The following is a 19,246-nucleotide window of genomic DNA, read 5'->3' as shown; positions in this document are numbered from 1 at the left end:
TATCCCAAAACACTGTTGAGAACGAGCATTGTGGTGTTATAATTTCTTGCTATGAAACTAGTGATTATCATATTATTCCTTTTGGATATAACATCTCAGGGCTTATTAATTTTCAAAAGAGGATTTTCTCTCTAAGTGCTGTGCATTTGGGAATTTTAATAAGTTTTATTAATCCAGTGCAGCAAAGCTTCTCCATGCATAATGGAGCATCCTGTAAAATCCTTAAGTTTCTGTTAGAAACAGGAAAATATGTGATGACACACAGTCGTCAGTCTAAAAACTGCATGTAGAGCATATGCAGCCCTTTAATGATGCATTGCTAATAGCTATCTTCACCACTTTGCAATTGCAAGTTTTCTATTTCTTGACCAAAACTTGATAGTTTGTGGTTGGAAGTCAGGAGAGGAAGGGGCAGAGCCGGCCTCCACCAGCTGTTTTTGTTCTGTAGTGTGAAGGGAGTGTCAGTCTGCTCTTTCCGACAGTCCCTCCCTCCTGTAAAGCTGCCCAGGTGTAATGGCCGACCTGCCGATCTGAACCACATCAAACCTCACGAGCAGGAAGCGTCCCGTCACTGTTATTACTGTGATAGAGACCCTGCATTCACCACATGGCACACTGTCATCCTGCCAAGCATAAATCTGTGTTTACACCTGCAGTATCGCCCAAGGAAATTATGACTTGTGCTCCTACTGGGAAGCAAGAAAAGGAGGCGAATAGCTAAAAAGAAAAATGAGTCGACCAGTAATTCAAATTCTTAAGTCTTTGTTTATCAGGAGCATTGAAAGAACAAACAGTATAAGGACTCATTTATGATCCACAAAGAACAAAAACGCTATCTTCAGCTTCAGATCCTTGACCCTCATTGTCTCCATGACCCGTCTCTGAACGAGCACCAGCGGCCAATAAGAGCCTCTGCAAATAAAACAAGCCGCTTCTAGCAAACCTCTCGCCTCGTTTGTCTCACACAGTTAACTCTCAGTCTGTCACTCTCTTTCGCTCGCCCCCTCCTCGCTGTGAAATATTCAGCCCAGGCGGTACAGACAGTTTCCTCCGACATTAGCCATCAAACATGAAAGCAGAGCTCTGACTGGAAAATAACACAGTGAAGTCCCAGGTCTAATTATGCTGCTTTAGTTTATGACCTGTCAGCTCACGTCCATTATCCACAACTGCAGAATGGTGAGCAGCCTTTCAACTTCAGTTTCCAGCTTGCTCATCACTTCCCAGACCAGGTGGTAATGAGTGAAGAGTTCACTTTTTCCTTTTCTCTTCTCGTTTTTCTAATTGCAAGTTGCAAAAATTCTGACAGTTTCTCACAGTCTACGACAGACGTGATTCAGCTGTCTGCGCATTTGCCTCCACACCACAGACAGATCAGTCTCAATGCAAAATGAATCGAAACGTCAGCTCTCAAAAGCAAGAAATAGAATAAAATTGGAGATATATTACTTAAAATAAGCAAACTTATGAGCCAAGCTTTAAGTTCCTCAAATTCAGAAGTAAGATCTCAGTAAGAAGTAATAATATCTTATGAGGATACTTGAAACAAAAGGATTGGTAAGAAGAAAGGTCGCACAAAAAGCTGTTTGCAGTGTGAAGAACAACTTTGGCCAACAAAGATGTCCTTCAGATGTTTCCAATTAACTAATCGAACATTTTCACAGGAGGCGATTCACTCAGATGATGTTTAAAGATAAACGTGTATGAATATGAGGGTCGTTTTAATTGAAACCACATCGATAGCATGTTTGAAAGCACAGCTGTGGGTTACATGCTGTCAGGTTTAGGTTTTACTGGAGACAAAGGTGAAGTTTTTGTCTTCCGTAACCTTTTGGATCATGGTTTGAGCGAGGGGCTTGCTGTTCACACAAACATTCAGCTTAAAAGATTTTTGCATTTATTTAATTATTTTCTGCAAGTGGAGTCTTGTCACAGGACAGAGGACTTTTCATTTTCTCAGTTCAGTGAACTTCCCACCATTAGACGTAAATATGGCTAGATGCCATTCATCTAGAAGAAATGTGTTCAAGCTAAGGATTACAGGGGTAATTTGAGGTAGGCCCGTCTCCTGGAAATTATATTTATGCGTGTCGTGCTTTGTCTGCCAAGTGCGTTATGTTGAGAAACAGGTGCTGCCTGATTATGCTGAGATGATATTTCATAGTATAATAAAGTGCTATATTCTTGTACTGCACAGAAGACAAAGGACGGTGGTTGATGGTGAGTTCACTTCCTTCAGTGTGTGGTGAGGTTTAGACAACAACAGCACTTTGGTAATGGTTAGGTGAAGATGACGCTTTTGATTAAAGGCAGAATGAGTGGGATTTGTTGGTTGTGGTTTGTAAACACAACATTCAGAGCTGGCCTCTCCTCCCCAGCTCGGCGGCTCCTCTATATAGAGTCCCGTCACCCTGCACGCTGCTATTGGCTGGAGCTACACACCCAGAACGTCCCAAACACAGCAAATAAGAAAACAAGCTGAATTCCATGTAGCTCACGTGTTTGTCAGCTGTGGATCATATCACAGATGTTACTATAATATAAATACTCTCATTGGATTTCAAACTTATTGCCTTCAGTTTTAGTTACCTTGAAGCCCCACTCACAGTGTAAACATACTTTTAGAGACACAGAACTACAGCTGAGTGCCTTTGCTGAAGGGGAGATGCTTGGGATTTCTAAAGCCGGTGTTTTTGCGAGGACGGAGATGATCCATGACTGCTAACACGGAGCATCTGAGCGGTTAGCGTCTCAGATGTGAGCTTATCATCAGCTGTTAAGAGCAGCGTGAATTCCTCGGGCCTCGGGCTTCGGCCCCGAGCGTTTCTGAGCAGACAGGAAGAGGAAAGGGCGTGCAGGTGCAGGTGAGGTCCTGAAGCACATGATGATTAGAGTGAGAGGGCCCATGTTAGCGCTCGTGTCAGAAGAATCTCATCCATCAGTGGTGGAGAGAGCAGCGGGAGCCAGGAGGAAAAATGAGCGAAAGAATTAGCTGAAATTGATTTTGGTAGAAAAGAGGTGGTTTTGCATCAATAAAGCAAAGGAGAAACTGCTTATTCAGGATTATTTGGAGCATACAGACCCAAAGATGAGTATGGAGATTCAATTTGAGTTTGCATGATCAGCAGACAGACCCGTGTTTACTTAACACACAAAAATCTATTAAAAACAATTAATTAGACAAGCAAATGAAAAGCAAAAGCCAACAGTTTGGAGGAGTGATATACTGTATGTTGCGATACTGAATTTTTCAACCAGCAGAGAGGCTCAGTTTCGAACGCAGCTCCCAGCGTATATTTATAAACTACTGCATGTCAGACTGTCAGCGTGATTTACACTTTTGGGGACCAGCACATTTTATAATTTTAGATTTAACGGTTATGACTCCTCTATTTTTAATATCTTAATTCAGGATGGGAAGCTGTAACACAGCACTCCCTGCAGGTCGTACGTGGACCGTTGACCTGCAGTTCAGGGTGGGGGGTTTCCATTCACTAACACCTGAGCTGGCTGAGCGGCGAAGCAGCTGCAGCGGAGCGTCTTACCGAGCTCCTGAAGAACAGCACAGGGGCAGAGAGGCAATGTGTCTCACACCGGACAATCGAGAGGAACGTCCCAGAAGAGGCTGTTGGACTTCAGATCTGTTTAAAAGAACAAGGAATTATCAGTTGGAGGCTTGGAAGTATGAATAATGACGCTAAACCCAAGAACCAGTTGCTGTAATGTGACCTGATTACTTTCTTAGATTGTAGATTAGACAGAACAGTCAATGAGTCCTTGAATAATCACTGATGTAATTCTCTCTCAATTTCCTGCCAGCTGCACTTACATTAACCAGAGCTAGACTGATAAATCAGCTGATATTACTGCAGCTTATTGCACAAATATCAGTATTGACATATATATAGTGTGGAGTAACAAAAAAATGCAGTACAGAAATTCCAAAATAGGCTTGAGGTCATTTAGAAACAGTGTCTACGTGTCCACCAGAGAGCTGTAAAATGTTCCGCTTTTAGCAGCATTTATCTCCACCACAAAAACAATTCATTCAGTGTCAGCCTCATAAATCGTTATTGGTCGGACTATGATATTAACCCATATGATTAAACTCTACAAACAGAAATACTAATATCTTCACTATATGAACTACTAATGAACTATTCAGTATATGAAGATATTAGTGAGAATTTAAGTAAAATACATTGAGATCTTGTCATACACATAGGACATATGTGTATTGAAAGTTATTGATCAGTGTAATTGTGACCCAATCCAATCCTGGTATGACTCTTCAGTAAAAGATGTGGGGAAAAGTCTTTTTTTGAGACTTTAGAGTTAGCAAAATGAAGCAGGGATCTTCCAGGGTTGTAGAAAATCCCTCCAGTGCAACTCAACAAGAAAACGTTATCTGGTGAAGCACACGGAGGGAGTTTTGTACTAAGAAGCCTCATTTTGCTTAAACTGCTGTAGTCTCATATTAGCATCAGCTGATCTTCAGAGGATGTTTTTTCAGAGATCAGATTAAGGACTGTGGATTTTGACTGCCGTATCTAACACTATAGCATCACTAAGAGATCCTTTCACGGTCACTATGAGAAGGAATGACTCCAATATGCACATGTCAGCAATATATTAAGACATACTTGGAAAGAAGTGAACCTGAAGATTTAAATCTTTAACAGAAAAGTGAATTTCTGAGTCCACTGGAGACTATGTATACCTGGAAAATAACAGGGTGAATGACAGCATAGCTGTAAGTTCTCCTTTTTGTCTCATGTTAGCGGAAAATGTGTTGAAATGACGCATGTTGCAGTAAGTTGGAACTGAGACATGAGCAGAGCAGAGGAGCTGTCCCTATTCTGCCAACACAAACATCATGTGAGTATACAGTAGATTCAACTCATACTGCTGTCTTCTTTCAATCCTGAATGGATGGAGACACATAATCAGCTGATGAGACATATGAGCAATATAGGCAGTCTACGCCATGGCGGAGCATTTCCACCTTGGACCGATGACACGGATTCAGATTATTAGGGTTAGCTACAGTGCAGTTACGTTTCACTAGTTTCAAAATGATGGCAGAGATGTGTTCTGTTTTTGGTTGCAAAGTTGCAAAAGCAGGAATGGCGAGCCTTCCTGTTTTACCAAAGGATCATAAAATCTGCAGTAGCCTGCAGGAGCCTTTCTCCGGAGCACTGTTTGCCCACAAAACTACTGAAGCCTGACTCTGTTCATCCTGTGGACACAGCAAGTACAAGCAAACACGTTGGTCAACCAGTAAGTTTATTTTTCTCGTGTTTTATCTGTTGACTGTGTCCAAACAAATCTGCAGCGTGCGAGATAAGATCAGCCGACGTTAGCCTGCCCAGTTATGCGATGATTCACGTCAAATGCTGATGGGACACTTTTGGCTTCAGGGTGTTGATGAAGAAAGTTGCAGCAAATGTTTGTCAGGAGGCGAAACTGCTGATGAGATTTGTGTGTTTGATGAAGCTGCAGGCGAGCGGCGGAGGGGTGGGTGGAGATAGAGGCGAAGGTGTGGACTTATATTGAGGCCAATGTCAGGCCTGAAGTGAGATTTCTAAATGTGGAGTTTTGATAAACAGATGAGTTTTGGGGTTTTCCTTTAAATACCAACCTGTCTGCAGTCTGAAGTCAGCATTGTTGCTGTTGTTCTCGTTCGCCTCCTTCAGCGATTCCACTGAGGTCTTGCTGGAAACGACTCCTTCATCATCAGTTTTCTCCTCCACAGCCGGCTCCACAGGTGCAGGAGGAGCCTGCTCAACCACGTCCTCTTTGGCTTTGTCCTCGGCGCTGTCTGGGGGTGGCGCCGGAGCTGCAGACTCAGCGCTGGGATCAACAACAGATTTATCAGCCTCAGCTGTGAAGGACAACAAAAGCAAACCACATTGCTTTTTCATTGGCTTTCTAGAACATTAACACTGTTTTCCTACTCTGAATCCAGTCATAGCACAGCACATGTAAGTTAAAGGAGTATGTGGATGAATTAAAACAACACACAGCTTGAGTCATTGCAGTCTTCTGGACAAACCCAACACGTCATGCCAGTTTAACAGGAAGTTAAACATTTCAATAAATTCATTGTGTAATGTTGTTGAGCTGTTTCTCCATCGTATAAACTTCTATGACATTGCAGATTTGATTCTCTGCTGACTCTTCTGTGTTTAGCACCCACATAATAACAGTATTTCCACCCATATAGCCTGAAGTGGTTCTGCCCTCTCTGACAGTCAGGGGGGATTTCTCTCGGGCGACGGCATTTGAGGGGGCCACCATGTTGGTAATGAGGCAGCTGATTACTGACCAGTTCCTAATGAGCCACAGCCATGCAGCTGTTGGAGGCTGTGGGAAAGTAGGGCGGCCCCATCATTATCTGACCTAGGGTTAGGTGGAGGGAAAGCAGAGATGAAGGGGAGAGGAAGGTGACCGTGGTTCTACACATAGCTCTGCCATGACTAAGATGGTTCCTCAGGCATCATTCCAGTCTTCAGAGAACCATCATGTCTGTTTGGTTTATGGTAGATGACTAGACACTTTATCACAGGTGGACTCTTGACCTGACTGTAACCTTGCCATTCTCCATGATTATACTGAGACTGGAAATGTGATCTGAAGTTGGCTTTTTTTATATAAAAAGTTCATGGTTGAAATGTAGTATTTAAAGAGATAGATCAACCTTTTGGGAAATATCTTTATTTTAAATACAACTGAGGCTGAAGTTTGTGTTTAGTGCCAATTGGCAAACACTAGCATGCAAACATGTTAAACCAAGAAAGTGAACAAGGTAAACGTTCCACCAGGATTTAGCATTTTTCATTTTGAGCATGTTAGCATGCTGACATTAGCATTCAGCTCAAAGCACAGCTTCACAGAGCTGTCCAAGCTAGCATGGCTGTAGACTTTCAGCCTGACCTTGAAGACCAACAATAAAAGCTTTTGCCCTCAGACGTGTTTGGACAGCACATTGTACAAACTGGTTTATTTCAAGTGCTCTTCGATGTTTAGACAAAAAAGTTAGTTTGTGGGCTTTAGAGGTTTAACTTTGGAGAGAGGCAGTTCTAGCTGCTTCCCTCTGCTTCCAAGCCTTGTCCAGCATTTTGTCAGTCATCTGTTTCTCTGTCTACACATCAGCACTGCAGAGAGTTTCTGAATGTCTTCACCTGACAGGAGTTTTCCAAAAGCTCAATTTCAGTGACCTAAAACTGCATTTGCATGTGGATGACATTGTTACATATGGGCAGGATTTGGACTCAACAGCAGACACGCATACAGGGACCAAGGGTAAAATAGGAATTTATTTGCTTTATTTTTGTTGTAGATAATGAAAAGTGACTCCAGGTATGCAGGAAACTAGTAGCTGGGAAGTCCTAGGAATAGCAGGTGAGAGCAGTTCAGAGATACGGTGGAGCAAAAAGAGCTCAGGTGGTGTGAGTACTTGTGTAGAGGACACATGGTGGTAGAGGCACAGGTGAAACTAGGTGGTGATGGTTGTGGGTTGAGACTCAAGGTAGGTGGAGGCAAGAGGCTGGGCGGCGTGGTGGCAGGGATGCTGGAGCTGGAGATTGATACAGGAGAACTCGCACTAAGCAGCAGAAACGATCAGACGAGTCCTCTGCAGTCCACAGTCTTTATGCTATGCTTGACTGTGATGAGTCCCAGCTGCGTTGGAGCCAGCTCCCAAGCCACCTGGAGAACCACGCCCAGCCTCTGCCACAAAAGGAAACACACCTCTCCACAGTACGCAAGAAAGTAACTTCCCAAACCACCACAGACAGGCCAAAGCTAACAGAAAAGGCTACGCTTTGAAAAATCCCTGTACAAGTGTGGACCAGGTCCCAGTGTTAATGCTAAGCTGGGATGATTTCCCTTACACTCTTGATTTCACTTTAGGTGATTAGACTTCTCAGTGCCATGTGTTTGATCCACATTTCCCTCATTCTCCTGTGGGCTTGTTAGCACTGATTTTAGCTTTATCACTCTTATTGGTAAAAGGGGTCTGCTGAGCCACCATTAGCCTCAGCATCTAATCAGACAGAATGATCTACAACAGCAGATCCTTTAACAACATGAGAGTGGCATCCATCTTCACTTCCAAGAAGAGAATAAAATCAAATTTGAACATTTAAATGGTTGTCGTCCAGATTTCTAAAACTACATTCATTTCATGACCCTACATCACAACGTAGGGCTATAATATATATTTGCTGTTTACCCACATGACATTTCATTGTCAGGGGTTGCTTTTGAAAATTCCAATGCTTGTATGAGCACCTTAATGGATCTCCTGTATGTTCTCGTGACAGTTTCCAGGCCTGTTTATGTCTCTGTTTTCATTGCTCCAACAGTTTTCACACTGCCTTCTCGGCAACGTCTATGAAAAAAATTTACTCTGATCTCAATGAGACTGTTGCCTGGTTAAAAAAAAGGACAAGAAAGAGGAAGACGTATTTGAACTAACCCTACAGGAAGTGACATAACAGACATCTGGCGAAATATTATTTAACCGCAAAGAAGCGCTTGATCCTGATAAGAGTCGACCAACCATTGGTATAAGCCTCCATTTCATACTAGAGGTGCTCGCTACACTACAGCCACATTAACTGTGCACTAAAGCAAGGACATCTTTCAGAAGAAGGCCCAGAGGAGCTGCAGAAGATTGACTTTAGGGGAACATCTTGTCACAGATGATGTTGAGAATTGAGGTGTTGTAATTGAGGAAATCACAATGTGCCAATTTCTGGCTGGTTTCTTCAGTGTCCCTTTCATTTATTGGAAGCCTTGAGACAGATGAGAGTCTGAGCGCCCTGGAGAAGCCACCATCAGCCAAATCAGATCCTCCTTCTCACATCAAGTCAAATCAAAGCAGCAGTAACAAACCCAGGTGACTGTTTGGAAACCTGCCTCCCCACCTGCTCTGATTGCTGACAAACAATATTTCCTTTCCGTGAGAAAAGAAGAGAACCATTTACAAGGTAGCTGCTTCTCAAAGCGGCCATCGGCGCTGTCCATTTAAATAAAGTGTGGCCCAGGGCAGAGAGGCAGGCCCAGGCATGAACAGCACCTTTTACCTTACCTCTAATTCAGCCCCAGTAAAACAGGGACCCATCATTCGTTCTCAGACAAATGAAAATGTCAAAACAATAAGAAAAGAATAATGTATTGCAAAACGCACGTCTGGTTAATTAGCATAAAACATACAAATCATAGAGGAAGTAAATTAATAAGTAATTCTCAAACATGTTAGTTTTGTTCCACTTAATAACACGTCACTTTGCATTGTGAAATGACAGCGCTGTAGGAGATAAGAGGCATCAGCTGAATGAGCTTGCAATTTGTTAACTTGGCTTCCATTTCCATCAGGTGGTAAACAGGAGTACTGCAGGCCACATCCTCAGCTCTCAAATTAAGGAAGCAACGAGGACCAGTTGAATACACTTTCTGTCACAGGCTTTTCAAAGTTTTCAGTGGAAGTCTTAACTGATCTGAATTCATTGCACATTTTGCGTTTGAAGTTGTGTTTTGGGTCATTCTGTTGTGCAAAATGTCAGATTTCCTTCTTATAAAACACCAGCAGTTGTGGTGACAACCTTCACAAAGCTGCTTGAAATAGAGTAAAAATCTAACACTGTTTTTTTTCCCATTAGGCTGACAAAACAATGCCTGTAGTGGAGCAAAGCACAATTTCTATTCTGGTTTGAATATTCTGTATGCCTGCAGGAATCTATCTCACATGATCTGTGTTAATGTAGAGCTGCCACAAACTACACTTCCTTTTATTCTGTCAACTGATCTTAAGAAAGAGGAAGGAAAACACTACACAATTAGCCCACAAAATATCTTTCAATTGATTTGCTAGTTGAGAGTAGTGTCCTGGTGCTTTGTTGTGTTGTCACAGTGACACAACACAATGAAATACGCGGATCAGTCACAGTTTGTTCTCACCTTTCTGCTCCTCCTGTACTTCGGGTTTTTCTTCCGGTTCTTCTGGCTCCGTTTCATCATTTTCTGCTTTTCCAAATGTTTGCAGACCTGAAAAGTGTACAGTACATGCATCGGTATTTCTAATATTGTTTGTTCACGTGGCATCTTCTCTGTAACCTTGCTGTCTATGTAAGTGGGCGCGTTGGACTGACCGTTCTGTGAGACAGTATCAACAGGCGGCACAGGCTCCACAGTGCTGAGAGGGATGTTGGCTTCATCATGTCTGGAAGTGAAGTCAACGGAGTAGCGCTGCAGGAGGAGAAGATTCAGTGTCACAACATTAAGGGAATGGGACCATTTTCATGTCTGTGCATTAAAACCTACTTCCAGTGGCTAGTTAGCTTAGCATAAAACAGCCTGCATGGCTCTGTCCAAAGTCTAAAGCTCACTTCGTAATGCTTTATGTCATGTTTGTTTAATCCACAGAAAAAAGTGTAAAACGAGCAATGTTATGGTTTTATGTTACGGTGCAGAAAGCATGTAATGCTAACTACCTTTAAAAAGACTTGTAAAACTTCAGTCTATGTGTGGATTAAACAATATCATATAATGTGTTAATTAGTGAGCTTTGGCTTCACTGTTTCCCCCATCTCTATGCTAAGCTATGCTAACAGGCTGCTGGCTGTAGCTTCATATTTAAAAAACAGACACAGCTCATGGAAAGAAAGCAAATAAGCATATTTTCCCAAAATGTACAACTAACGAAAATTAACTACTCACCCTTCCTCTCTTTCGTGTGAAGTAGCAGACAATTCCAAAAGCAAAAGCTACGACAACAATCACAACTAGGATGATGATGCCTGATGGAGGAAACACAGTTTGTGTTTGTAAAGTGGAAGACATTTGTCCAATATGTTACTATGCAATGGGGCTCCAGACAAAAACCTAAATCTGCTGTTATATAGAATAAACTAAACTGACATTATAGCTACTATACACGTTTAAGTGTAACTCACCAGTGCTGTCGCCCGTGTCCAGATTTGGCTTGGCGGTGGAGCCTGTGGCAAATGCAAAAGTTTAAATTTAAAAGACAAAAAGCTGACATCACAATGGCGTTGAGATGCTAAACCAGCTAATGAGTCAGACATCACTTCCTGTTCATAGCACAGTCAGAATGGAAAGGCTCCATCACCAGTTACACACTCAGCTGGTTTAAAGCTGCGGTTCCAGTGTTAAAAATTATTTTGGCCACTTGGGGGCAGCAAAACAAGCCATAGATACAACACTGAAGTGGCTACTGTGTTGTTTCATGATACATGGGCCAGACGTGGCCATCGGACAGGCCGGGGGGATCTGGCACTGTGTGGTTCCCAGAGTAGTTCCTGTGTTGCTGTACATACCGATCACAATGTTTGGTGATGTTAAACTGTCAATCCTGAACCTAATCGTGGAATTGTAGAATATGGTTGACTCCAGTCTGAACTCACTCTTGTTGTTGTCTTTTGCTTTGGTGGTAATTGTTCGACGGGTGGGTTCAGGCAAGATCATCGGGGGCGTCACACTTTGAGGGTTTTGGCCATCTTCTGAACTTTTATTACCTGAATCAGAGGATCATGTTAGTCCACAAGGAATGAGACAGGCGGAGACAGTCATAAAAGAAAGAAGACATGATGGTGAATGGACTGGCTTCAATAGCTCTCACTTTTCTGCTTTGTTGTTGAGGGTGTGATGGTGCTGTTGGTGACGTTCATGCCGCTGGTGGTAATGGAGACACTGGTGACATTGGTGGTGGCATTGGCGGTGATGAAGGGTGTCACAGTGATGGGAGTGCTTTCGGTACCAACGACTGGGTTGTCGAATGCCTTTGAAGCTGTGGAAAACCATGTGAATGTTGACGTCACATCTGCTGTGACGGAAGCCACAATCAAACCTGCGGGAAAAATTAAAAAGGAGATAATTTACTTGGTCCGCAACCCCGAAAGGGATACGCGGTATAGAAAATGGATGGATGGATGGATAATTTACTTGGTTAGTTTTGTATTTGTTTGTTTATCCTGTACTGTCTCCCATGGGAAAAATAGTCTTTGTGAGATGTAGCACATATTTATACTCAAACTACGCTATCACACCCAGATCTGCATAACTGAATTGAATTGATCACCACAAAGAAAACCTACTGTAGAGTAATTTCTTCAATGATCAAGAACTTTTGCCATATATCCTCAAACTACACAACTTAGAGTACAGTAGTTTGTTGTACTTACAGTAACTATACACCTTAAAGGGAACCAGCTACAGAATTACTGTGTGTTTGTCTTATGATGTTTTACTGATACACTCGGATGATGTTTTGTTCACCAAATTAAGAATTTATATTGAATTTTCGTCAATTTTTACTCGCTAAAATTAATTACCAGACCCAGACAGAAGAAGTTCAGAGTAGACCAAAAAAAAAAAGAAAAAAAAGAAACTCAACACCTTCCTCTAAAATCAATTACCAATGCAGTGTAATCAGATAAATAATACACAAAAAGAAGCTCACCCAGGATAAAGGAGGAAGGACCGATCGGTGGCATTGTAAGTTTGTTTGACGGCCTCAGCAGTTGGGAAAAGCGACAAATGCTAGCTGTGCAGTACAGTGTGTGCTATCAAAGCTGTCAGGCCGAGGGTGATGCCTTCATACGCTGCTGTCCTCTCTGAATGCCTCTGAGCTTTGCATGTATCTAAAGGAACCACAAAACAGGATCAACGCCTCTGACCACAGCAGAATGCATCAAAGCGCAGTGTTGCTCAAACGGTGTACGTAAGAGGAAACATTCTGCTCCTACGTTGCTTCAGACTCTCCTCTCGCAGCCGAGCAGTAAGAGGTAGCAGATGTGTAACCTTACTGACAAAACGCTTCTGTTTTCCCTCACTGTAAATTCAGTTTGTTTGGTGAACAATGCATGGCAGCTGTAACATGTCACAGCAAATACTTCATCTAATATTAACTCTTAGTGTTTAAAGGATTGATTCCCAATTTACAGTTTCAATTTAGTCCCTCTAATCGATACATTGCAAAGTTATGATCACCAATTGTAGGTCTTGTTCTTGAGTAACTGACAGTCTTGCAAAAAAACTGAGTTGGTGCAACTTTTCCATTGTGGTCAGTACTATTTTCTGCTCACTAGATGTCGCTGTGACTAAGGGGAAAGACGCCAGACGGTGATGAGACAGTTGGCCTCTTTTCTTGCTGAAGGTGTGACTAACTTTAACTTTACCAAACTTTATTCCCTGTCTCTGCATTTTTTTTCATTATAAAGTAATAATAATACTATGGCTGAGGCAAAAGAGGACTTTATGATACGTCTTGGATAGATGGATAGAGACTTTATTTATCCTACAATGGGGGAAATTCACGTTACAGCAGGAACAAGACAGAGTGCAAGTCAGAGGACAAGAAGACAAAAAAAAAAAAAATACCCTATGGTAATTTACAATATATACAATACGTACACACTAATTTAAAAATGACGATTGCACATGAAAACATGAGGAAATGTTTTGTGCTATACTGGCTGAGGAAGATGTTATAATGTGGATTATAATGTGAAAGCAATCAGTCAATCAGCAGAAACTGATTGGTAACTTCAGTCATTTATCAGGCAAAAATAGCAAACTTTCACAGTTTGCAGCATCTCAAATGTGAGGAGTTGATGCTTTTCTCTGTCATATATGAATATCTGTGGCTTTTGGACTGCTGGTCTGATAAAACAAGCCCTCTGAATGCAACTCCTTGGCCTCTGGGAAATCATAACAAGTGTCTGACAATATTTTCTGGTCATTTATAGACTGAACAATTCCAAGACTGAATGAGAAAATTAGTGTCTGATTAATTCAGGAGGAAAATAAGTGCTGTTTGCTGAAATGCTGCTGCTTTTTTAATGTTTATAACTATGTGTGTGTGTGCTGGTTTACAAGTGTGTCAGCATTGCTTGTCCTGTGTGGGTGGAGTTGTTGTAAGGGTGTATGTGTGCTCAGCCTTGTAGGTTCATTTATTACTGTTTATTTCCCCATGCCAGTGGTAATCAGCAGCAGGATTAGTGTTAACTGCCACCCAGTCACTGGCAGCCTCCACGTGGGCCACAGGAGGCCCCTCCTGCCGACGGGCCTGACCGGGTCTGTCCCGGACCCGCTCGCAGTGATGAGGAACTGGGAGTCCGCTAATCCTGAAAAGGGACCCCCACCCAGCTTCCTCTCTGGGCCACCTATCACCACATCACAGAGCCCAGGCACCAGCACCAGGCCTGGCCCGGTGGATGAGCTAATCACTGAGAGGAGAGGAGAGGAGAGGAGAGGAGAGGAGAGGAGAGGAGAGGAGAGGAGAGGAGAGGAGAGGAGAGAGTGTGTTTCTATGTATGTGTGTGAGAGAGACACAGAGAGGGGAGAGAGCCGGACCACCCACCCGGAGGATTCAGAGGCACAGGATTCACAGCCCATTCTGTTGACCTGCCACACCGCCCCAGCTCTGGGCAAGGCCCTCCCCAATTGTTCCGCCTGCTAACATGAGGAGGGGGGTTAGACAAGGGGGGATGGGGGGTGGACGAGCAGTAAACAGTGGGCTGAGCTTCTCTCCTTCAGCGCACAAAGGGGCTGAATTGTGTCGGGACTGGAGCACTTTTTAGAGTGGCCCTGCCATGGGGCCTGAATGAAACATCTGTGGAGGCTGAGCCCGAGGGAGAAAATGCTATTTTGCTGTTCAACCACACTGACAACCTGTTTTCTCTTTCTTTACCCCCACCCACCCCACGCACCACCACCACCACCACCACCACCTCTCCTCGCTGTTATTTCTCCCTTGGCCTTGTAAAACTATTCATACTGTATGCTCACATTTGCCGAGCAAGAAACAGAGAAGCAACAGTAAATGAGAGAGAGATGACTTGAAAGTTTGAATGAGGATACAGTGAACTGGAAACTGGATATTAATATATTTTTTTCAACATTATTATGAACCTGTGTATTTTTTTTTCAATTCAATTCAATTTACTTTATATCATCAGGAAAATCCAATTAGTATAACTTCTGTTCTCCAAACAAACAATCTGAAAATTTAAACATGTCAAACTCATAGGTAACAGCGTAACACAGACGCCAAGATTTCAGTTTGCTTTTGAAGGACTTGTAGACGTTTGTTCCTGTGTAGACCCCTCAAACCAGTTCTATATATGACTTTGACATAGTTTATACTAAAAATGTTCAGTCTTGATTAGCTATATACAAAAATGTCTAAACAGAGTACCAGTTAGTGAGAGTCAGCCCAACTTTTTTGCATAGAGGCTCTGAAAAGCATGCAGGGTTGAAGTGACTACATATAGATACATATACTCACCAAAGTACCTGTTGGGATTGTTGGGATCCAAATGTAGTGATGTTGCCACATTTATTAACTTCACCAGCTTCAGTTCAGTCAGAAACACTTTTGCATCAAATAGGTGTGCGGTGATATGTGAGCTGTGTGTGATGGATGACTAATCCCCCTTAATGAACATTAATCTCAGTTAAGTCAACTGTCTGGTGGACAGAGCTGTGGCTGCAGACTGTGTTGGCATGAGCGTATCAGCAGAGTAACAGACAGCCAACAAAGTGACATATATATAATGTCTGCGCTGTGTTCACCTCTGACTTTTCATTCTGCATCACTTTTCTTCATCTGTTGACACATTTTATGGATCCAAACCGAATAGTTTTGTTCCAGACTGAAGTGGCCACTGAACCCCACATTGCAGCTTAAAATGAAATGAACAATGCTTCCCATTTAAAGGAATATTTGGGCTTTTTTGGGAAAGAAACGTATGAAAATAAGTTGTTATGCAGTTTAATTCCTCAAGTGTGTGAGCAGCAGACAGCTCATCAGCTTTAATCACTGTGAATACAGTAGCGTATGGAGGCTATCATGGCGTCAGCCTCCATCCACCTCTCAGCATCACCTCCATAAGCCCCCCACTCCCCTTCCAGGACCCCCACACTCTCAGCCCTCCTTCCCCACAATCCTGCTCCACCATATGCAGCTCAAAGGGAGAGACCACTGAGACATTTCAGTTTAATTGAAGGGGAAACAAAGATCCCTGCTTACTTCCTGGTCACCCATTTTCTTTAATCAATTTCCTCCCTTTGGTCCTACATCATCTGTAATTACTTTCTCTTTCCCGCCCCTTGTGGGCTCCTCCTGGAGCAAAGGTCCACATACATATAAGGACACACACACACTTATTGCTTACCCCCTACTGCAAGCAGGCATACCTTCGGCATCAATAATCGTTGCCCCCTTTGGCTCCTCCAGCCTGAACAATGGAGAAGGCCCACTGGCTCCAGAACCCCACCAAGCAACCCCTGACCCTGCCCACCTACTCACCACACACATACATACACACACACACACACACACACACACACACACACACACACACACACACACACACACACACACACACACACACACACACACACACACACACAGGTTCATGTGGTATGTACTCTTATATTCACGTCGCAGACATTGTCACACATGCACACAGCTCACATGAGTCTGCAGTGAATGGGGGGGGGGCGAAGAGGAGGGGAGGCAGAGGGTGGGATGGGGAGGGGGGCACTTTAAATACCAGCTCAGCTTGTAATCACTGGAGTTTGAACTCAGAAGACTTCTTACGCTGAGAGGTCAAGAAGCCAGAGCACTCATTCGCTGCGTTCCCTCTTCCCCGCTGCCCTCCGTCACTCACGGCTCTCGGTGGGTTTCTCTGATCCATAACCCGGTTACGTACAGTGAAACCAACGCTTACATCCTGAGGAAACCCACCAGCAAAACAATGAGCGCTTTGTCTCAGCAGCTCATGCAACACAGGTGAATCTTCTGCCAAAAGCTAATTTTCTGGAAGGACTGAGCTTTATTTGCAAATAGTTCCCAAAGAAATTCATTAAATTTAACCGACCTGCCAAAGGGAATATGAAGACAATGCCTGTGAATATAACATCTAGTGTTGGAGCGGCTGCTTACCTCAGGACATTTGCTGTACATCTGGTACCGGCTGGATGGAAATGCCCTTCAGATTATACACCTTTATTGGACTTCACATTTCCCAAATATGACCACCCAGAGAACAAACCCTTACCACCCACGCACGATTGAGTGGATTTATCACTCAGCTGATGCCAGTGTTGCTTGATGAATGAAAGCAGCTTACAGTATTGGCATCGTTACCTTGTTTGATGGGGAAGCGAAACATCAGAAACTCTGTTATAAATAGGTATTAGCCATGGGAATCAGAGAGGGAAGGTGTTTCCTGCAGGCAGCAATCACAATGTTAATGCCAAAGGAAAGTGCCGGAGCAATATTGTAAAAAAATAAAGAGCTGAGGAGGAAATGTGTGTGTGTGTGTGTGTGTGTGTGTGTGTGTGTGTGTGTGTGTGTGTGTGTGTGTGTGTGTGTGTGTGTGTGTGTGTGTGTGTGTGTGCTAAAGACGGGTCTAAAATTGGCTTCCAGTTAGTCAGCAGTGAAATGGGATACAGATAGGAGGAAAACAGTGGTGTCAGCCAGAGGATACCGAGATCACTGCAGCTAATGATTATTTTTACTACCACTTAATCTTTTGGTTGTTTCTTTGCTTAATCCCATAATTATTTTTGCCTACAAAAATCTCACAAAATACAGAAAATATCGGAAAATGCACATTAATCTGGAGCCAAAGATGAGAAAAGAGCTCAGTGCAAAATCAGAAAATCTTCAATTTACTGTGATTTAAAGATTTACAGAGGAAAGTATCATGTCCTCACACTGGAGAAGCTGAAACCAGCTTGTCTTCCATTTTCTCTTGGTATATGACCTTGATTAATTGATCATCAAACTTGATTAACATTGATTAATCTTCAGCTGACCGACTAATTGATTAATCAGGTCATTGTTTCAGCGCTAGATGCAAATTGTCTTTAACTTTTAAGGCAACGCAGACGAGAAGTCCTGTGAGTGCTCAGAATATTGAAAAGTTCTACGTTGATGAAGACGGTGTGATATGGTCAAAAGCTCAAGAACAAGCGAGTAAGAGGACCTTGAGTGGATTTGTCAACTGTTGTTTCCAGGATCAGCTTTAAAACTCAGCTGATGGGTTAATAATTGATTTTTCATTTGAGTCATGTATGAAGCAAAAACTCCCAGAATTCACTGGTTCCAGCATCAGAAATGTGAGGATTTGCTGCTTTGTTTCTGTTTTATGTCACTATCAGTTGCATATATTTGGATTTTAGTGGGTGTACAGACTGAAAACAGCCCTGTGTTAAAAACAAATGCGAGGGGCTGCTTATTTTAACATATCAGGTACCAGTTAAATGTTAAAATATGATCCTGGAATATTGAGTAATAAATCTCAGAGTCTGAAAACACTGCAAAACGATTTACGAGGAAGGATTTTACTTTTTTTTGTTAAAATCATCTGTGCTGGCACAGCGTCGAGTCAACTGACTGGCCTGATTCAAACGAATGAGGGGCTGTGATTTTTCCAAGCAGGGATAAAGTTCGTCAGAACTTTGAAGGCTGGTTGGACAAAACAACTTGAAGACATCGCTGCGGGCTGTTGCGATGGACATTTTTTAAGCTTTTTTTGACATTTAAATTTGAATAAATTAAGTCAGTGATGCGATACTTGTGGACAGGACAGGATACAAGACCGACATTATCGTCTCTTTCTGTCCATTTGTGTCCATTTACCAACCAGCTGTATTTAAATTCAGGCGCACTGGCAGCACGCCAACACTTTCAGCATCCCATCATCTCTACTGTGCCACCTAGGCAGCAGATGAAACCAACTGGTATCTATCTTCACACACACACACACACACACACACACACACACACACACACACACACACACACACACACACACACACACACACTTGACACTTGACAGACCATTGATGTGGGTCTTCTTGTGTGGGATTAAAGAAAGAAGACAGCAGGAGAAGGACAAGACGGATTCTGGCCCCAGAACTTCTGGAGTACTTACAAAAGTCTAATGTGCAAATGATAACGGCCCATCCAAACAGTGTGTGTGGTCAGGTGCTGACACACATGCAATCATGTTCACACACACACACACTATCCCTGCCCACACACATACTGTATGCACGCACACACACACACACACACACACACACACACACACACACACACACACACACATATGCACATCGACTCAGTGATTGGAGGCTTTGGTCTTCATCAGGTCAATCAGTGGAACCGTGAGACCTGGAGGCTGTGAGGCTGGGTGTCCTC

The 19,246-nt window shown here is 42.9% G+C and overlaps 1 protein-coding gene and 1 long non-coding RNA gene across 2 annotated transcripts; both read right to left on the bottom strand.

Annotated features, from left to right (window-relative positions):
* Positions 1 to 3,135: 3,135 nt before the first annotated feature.
* On the bottom strand, positions 3,136 to 11,343 carry LOC139349713 (uncharacterized). The gene is made up of 7 exons (XM_070990683.1): positions 11,262 to 11,343; positions 10,962 to 11,003; positions 10,726 to 10,805; positions 10,158 to 10,254; positions 9,967 to 10,053; positions 5,642 to 5,884; positions 3,136 to 3,641 (listed from the first exon to the last, which is right to left on the bottom strand). Exons 1-7 carry the CDS (start codon positions 11,341 to 11,343, stop codon positions 3,589 to 3,591), a joined length of 684 nt encoding a protein of 227 aa, XP_070846784.1. The 3' UTR covers positions 3,136 to 3,588.
* Positions 11,344 to 11,445: 102 nt separating this feature from the next.
* LOC139347110 (uncharacterized) lies at positions 11,446 to 12,627 on the bottom strand. The gene is made up of 3 exons (XR_011603304.1): positions 12,488 to 12,627; positions 11,648 to 11,875; positions 11,446 to 11,543 (listed from the first exon to the last, which is right to left on the bottom strand). It is a non-coding gene; the product is annotated as an uncharacterized lncRNA (long non-coding RNA).
* Positions 12,628 to 19,246: the final 6,619 nt, after the last annotated feature.

Source organism: Chaetodon trifascialis, chromosome 2 (genome assembly GCF_039877785.1).
Source record: "Chaetodon trifascialis isolate fChaTrf1 chromosome 2, fChaTrf1.hap1, whole genome shotgun sequence".
NCBI classification, from domain to species: domain Eukaryota; kingdom Metazoa; phylum Chordata; class Actinopteri; order Chaetodontiformes; family Chaetodontidae; genus Chaetodon; species Chaetodon trifascialis.
This window is presented reverse-complemented; position numbering and strand designations above follow the sequence as displayed.

Bases quoted from the DNA above. Each gene is read 5' to 3' on its own strand.
- LOC139349713 (XM_070990683.1), bottom strand. From the start codon at position 11,343: ATGTACAGCAACACAGGAACTACTCTGGGAACCACACAGTGCCAGATC. The intron at 11,004-11,261 runs GTATCATGAAAC...CATTTGCCACAG, and splicing joins GATGGCCACGTCTGGCCCAT to GCTCCACCGCCAAGCCAAAT. The intron at 10,054-10,157 runs GTCAGTCCAACG...TACACTTTTCAG, and splicing joins TGATACTGTCTCACAGAACG to GTCTGCAAACATTTGGAAAA.